Source organism: Kryptolebias marmoratus, linkage group LG19, assembly GCF_001649575.2.
Source record: "Kryptolebias marmoratus isolate JLee-2015 linkage group LG19, ASM164957v2, whole genome shotgun sequence".
Lineage (NCBI taxonomy): Eukaryota > Metazoa > Chordata > Actinopteri > Cyprinodontiformes > Rivulidae > Kryptolebias > Kryptolebias marmoratus.
Genome location: NC_051448.1, coordinates 2,735,708 through 2,739,385, shown reverse-complemented (window position 1 = coordinate 2,739,385; position 3,678 = coordinate 2,735,708). Strand labels below are relative to the sequence as shown.

General features: G+C 42.4%; 1 protein-coding gene across 1 annotated transcript in view; it reads right to left on the bottom strand.

The window, feature by feature from the left end:
* Positions 1–461: 461 nt before the first annotated feature.
* Positions 462–3,678, bottom strand: part of LOC108250275 (solute carrier family 22 member 2-like) — a 9,114-nt gene continuing 5,897 nt past the window's right edge. The window contains exons 7-12 of the mRNA XM_017440080.3: positions 2,836–2,936; positions 2,538–2,752; positions 2,350–2,458; positions 2,116–2,228; positions 1,576–1,675; positions 462–1,322 (exon numbers count right to left, since the gene is read on the bottom strand). Coding sequence (XP_017295569.1) covers positions 1,256–1,322; positions 1,576–1,675; positions 2,116–2,228; positions 2,350–2,458; positions 2,538–2,752; positions 2,836–2,936 — 705 coding nt within the window. The 3' untranslated portion in view covers positions 462–1,255. The remainder of the gene's footprint in view (positions 1,323–1,575; positions 1,676–2,115; positions 2,229–2,349; positions 2,459–2,537; positions 2,753–2,835; positions 2,937–3,678) is intronic.

The window sequence follows — 3,678 nt, the reverse complement described above, 5'->3', positions numbered from 1 at the left end:
GTATGTGGGATTTGTCTTGATTTTGGATGTCCAAAATTCCAATAAATTACACATAGTATAAGAAAACATCCAAAATGACAAAAAAATGGAGACATACAGAACTATCAGATGCCTCGCACTTCCTGCCTAAGGTCTTTTTGGGTTTTTTTTTCGTTTCGCAGTTGTAGGTTGGTGGATATTTTGACGTAGCTTTGCAGTTCCACATCTGGTAGACGTTGTCTCCTGGCTCCTTTCAATAAATACTCCCCTGCTGTTTGGTTGGACCGTTCTTCTGCTCCTCCGATCACAGGAGGAGTCTGGCTCTTCTGTCAAAATGCTGAGCTATTACATAATCTGAAAAGTTCTCCTTTTGTCTTTGTGTGTTGTTAGCAGCTCTTTGAATATGTTAACTTCTTGCCAAGTCCAGTTATAAGCAGTGACCAGGTGTGTTTAGTGTCAGGCTTGAAGAAGGGAGCAGCCGAGAAGAGAAGAACAACATTTATTTATTTTTTACAGATTCCATTTGTTAGACTTTACGTTTGAAAAACCTTGTTCATTACTACTGTTCACTGACTTATTTTTCCTTTTGTTAACAAAAAAAGACCAAATATTACTTCCCCTAAACCCTGGCTGAGCTGGATCCATAACACATAGTATCACGGACCACATACTACAGTGATGTTCAGTTAGACTTTACAAGATGCATAACATCAAACACATATTTTAGTATTTGTCTGATCTGTGCCTCATCTGCACCAATGAGGACGTTGCTCCGGTCTGTTGTGGTGAAGAAACAGCTGAGCTGAAAGGCAAAACTATGGTCATGAAGTTTGGATCATAACCTTAAGAACAAGATCCTGGATCCAAGCGGCTGAAACGAGCTTCCTTCGTACTGGTTTTTCCTCCTGTAACTGTTGCCCCTGCAACCTGATCATGAATGAATGGAAGAAGATGGATGGTTTGATAAATAGTGTTAACTCTATACTTCCCTGTACAAAAGTGAGGGTTAAACATTTTCTTCCTGCAGGGTGACAGTGGAGGTCTTCTGGTCAGGTCTATCCATCCTCAGTACTCCCTGAAGAGTGTAGCTTTTTGGGGTTTGGGATGCACGTCATGAAACTTGGGGTCTGCTCTCAAGCTTCACGACAGAATTGATTAAACAATGAAAGCCAATAAAAAAATCAAGTATGATAGGTGACATCATGCAGAATATGTGACTTGTTTTAGATGAAAAAAATGTTTTTGCTAGAACTGATTATTTAAATAAAATAAAAAATTAGACAGCTTCATTTGTTTTCAAAAGTTTCTGCATTTTTTGATATTCCTCTTGACTCCCCTTTTTCCTGAAAACAAGAGAATATTTAACAGTAAATGAAGTAGAAATTGTTGTCGTAATTAAAAAATTTGTTTAAAATCATAGGCGTTGAAAACACTAAGGTAATAAGTAAGACAAAAATGATCAAAACCACTAATACATTATATCACACACTTAAACAGTCCTGCAGACAATTAAATAATCATAAAATAGCAACCGTCTCTCGCTCTAAAACAAGACTAAATCGTATGAATGTTGGGAAGACTTTGGAAGCGTCTCACCGATCAGGGAACTCGATATCATCGATGGTCTCAGGGAGAGAAACTCCTCTGGTTTCAGGCAGCAGCAGCACCAAACCTCCAGCGACAAGCGCCACGACCCCTGCATCGAGAAAGAACAAGACGTTTGGCACCTATTTCTTTTATTACTATCCTCTGTTTAATGAAGGTAGTCCCACTTTCATATATCTGGCCTGTGTTTGAATCACCCATCCTCTGAACCAGAATGCAAACATCTTGGTCTTAAAAACTGTGCTGTTTATGTTTTAGGTGGGTATAGACCAGTGGTGGGCAATCCTGGTCCTGGAGGGCCTCCATCCTGCAGGTTGTCCTTGTTTCTCTGCTCCAACACACCTGATTCAGTGGTTAAATCAGGTGTGTTGGAGCAGAGAAACAAGGACAACCTGCAGGATGGTGGCTCTCCAGGACCAAGTTTGCCCACCCCTGGTATAGACTGACGAGTCCGTGCACTCTTCTTTGCTTTGACTGAACCCTACTATCACCTGGATGACCTTCAGAGACACAATGAAAGCAGAAACTTACCAAAGATGATGAGTGGCAGTTCGAGCCAGATGACAGCTAGTCTGTAGAGCAGGAAGGGTGAGACAATTCCTCCAACATCACAAAGAGTGGAACAAACGGACACTCCCAGGTTCCTGTAATCAGCAGAACGATTTGAGTTTAATCAAAATAATATCTGCTTAGCTGTGAAATCCTAACCACTAACTTGGTGATCAGTCCAAACGCTGTATGTAGAGTATATTTCATGGTTTTCACCTGATGTATGTTGGGTAGAGCTCAGTGTTGACAAACACCACCATCTCAAAGGCCATGGTGATCCCCAGCCGACCGATGCAGGCCACTGTTGTCTTTAACCAAACCACACCTGAGGAACAGAAAAAAAAAATCAGCATCAGTCAAGTTTTTAATCTTCTCTCCAAGTTTTAACACTGACTGAGACTCACTGTCAGGAATGAAAGCAGTGACGAGGCAGGAAACTCCAGCTACTATGTTGGCGGCGGCGAATGGAAGCCGGCGGCCGATCCGCTCGATGGTAAGAAGTATAAGAAAGGCAGCAGGGAACTCCACCAGGCTGGAGATGAAGAAGTCTGTGTAGACATTTCCTTCTGTTATCCCCACCCGCATGATCAGACCCTGATAAACCACAGCACTGGTGAACCTGAGGAGTTCAACAACAAAAACAGATTGACTGTCTCCTGCATGTGTAGGCTCCCACGGTTTGCTATTTTATACGAGTCTCACCAGTTAAACATGAGGATGAAAGTGTGTTTTCTCATTTTTGGAGTTCTGATCAAGTCGAGCATTGAGGCAGAGGTGGACTCGGCTTCATCATGAGTTAGATGCTACAAGAAGAAACAGTCAGCAAATGTGAAGGTATGGTCACTCATTCAGGGGATCATTAAACCCTGCAAACAAGTCAGAACAGCTATAACAACATAACTCATTTTCTAAATGGCAAAAACGTCAAGATAAAGAGTAGAGCCGCTGCTTCTCCACGTCGAAAGAAGCCAGCCGAGGTGGCAGACCCACAACTCCCTATCTGGGAACACCTCGAGAGCTGCAGGAGGATCTCTTTGAGGACAGAGATGTCTGGGTTTCCCTCCTGGACCAGACCACAGACAGGTGGACTCTGGGGACTTCATTGTTTGGGTTTGGCTATAAACTCTAAAGACAGAGTTCCCTTTCAATAGTTAAAAGCTCCTATTTTGAAACTAAAAAGAAAATTAGACACTTCTGTTAAGGTGCTCAACAAAGACAATGCTTGCTGTAAGGAAACCAAGCTGTCACTAATCAGACCCTCCAGGATTTCGCAATGTTGCGATTGCAACTATTAACGCAAAATCAAGCAAACCCCGCAAAATCGCAACTTTTTGCAACTTTAACCCAATATTTATTGTTTCTGAAGTGATTCGCCACCGTTTCTGCGGTCTAGTCTCTTCTTTGTGGGTTTATGTCGTGCGAAATACAAAATAACCCCAAATAACTCAGGAAGAAGACACGTGACGTCACTTCCTGTTAACATCAGAATGCTGGGAGCGTGCAGGAGCAGCGACCGAAGCCAAAATGTGCGCTAATGCTTCACAT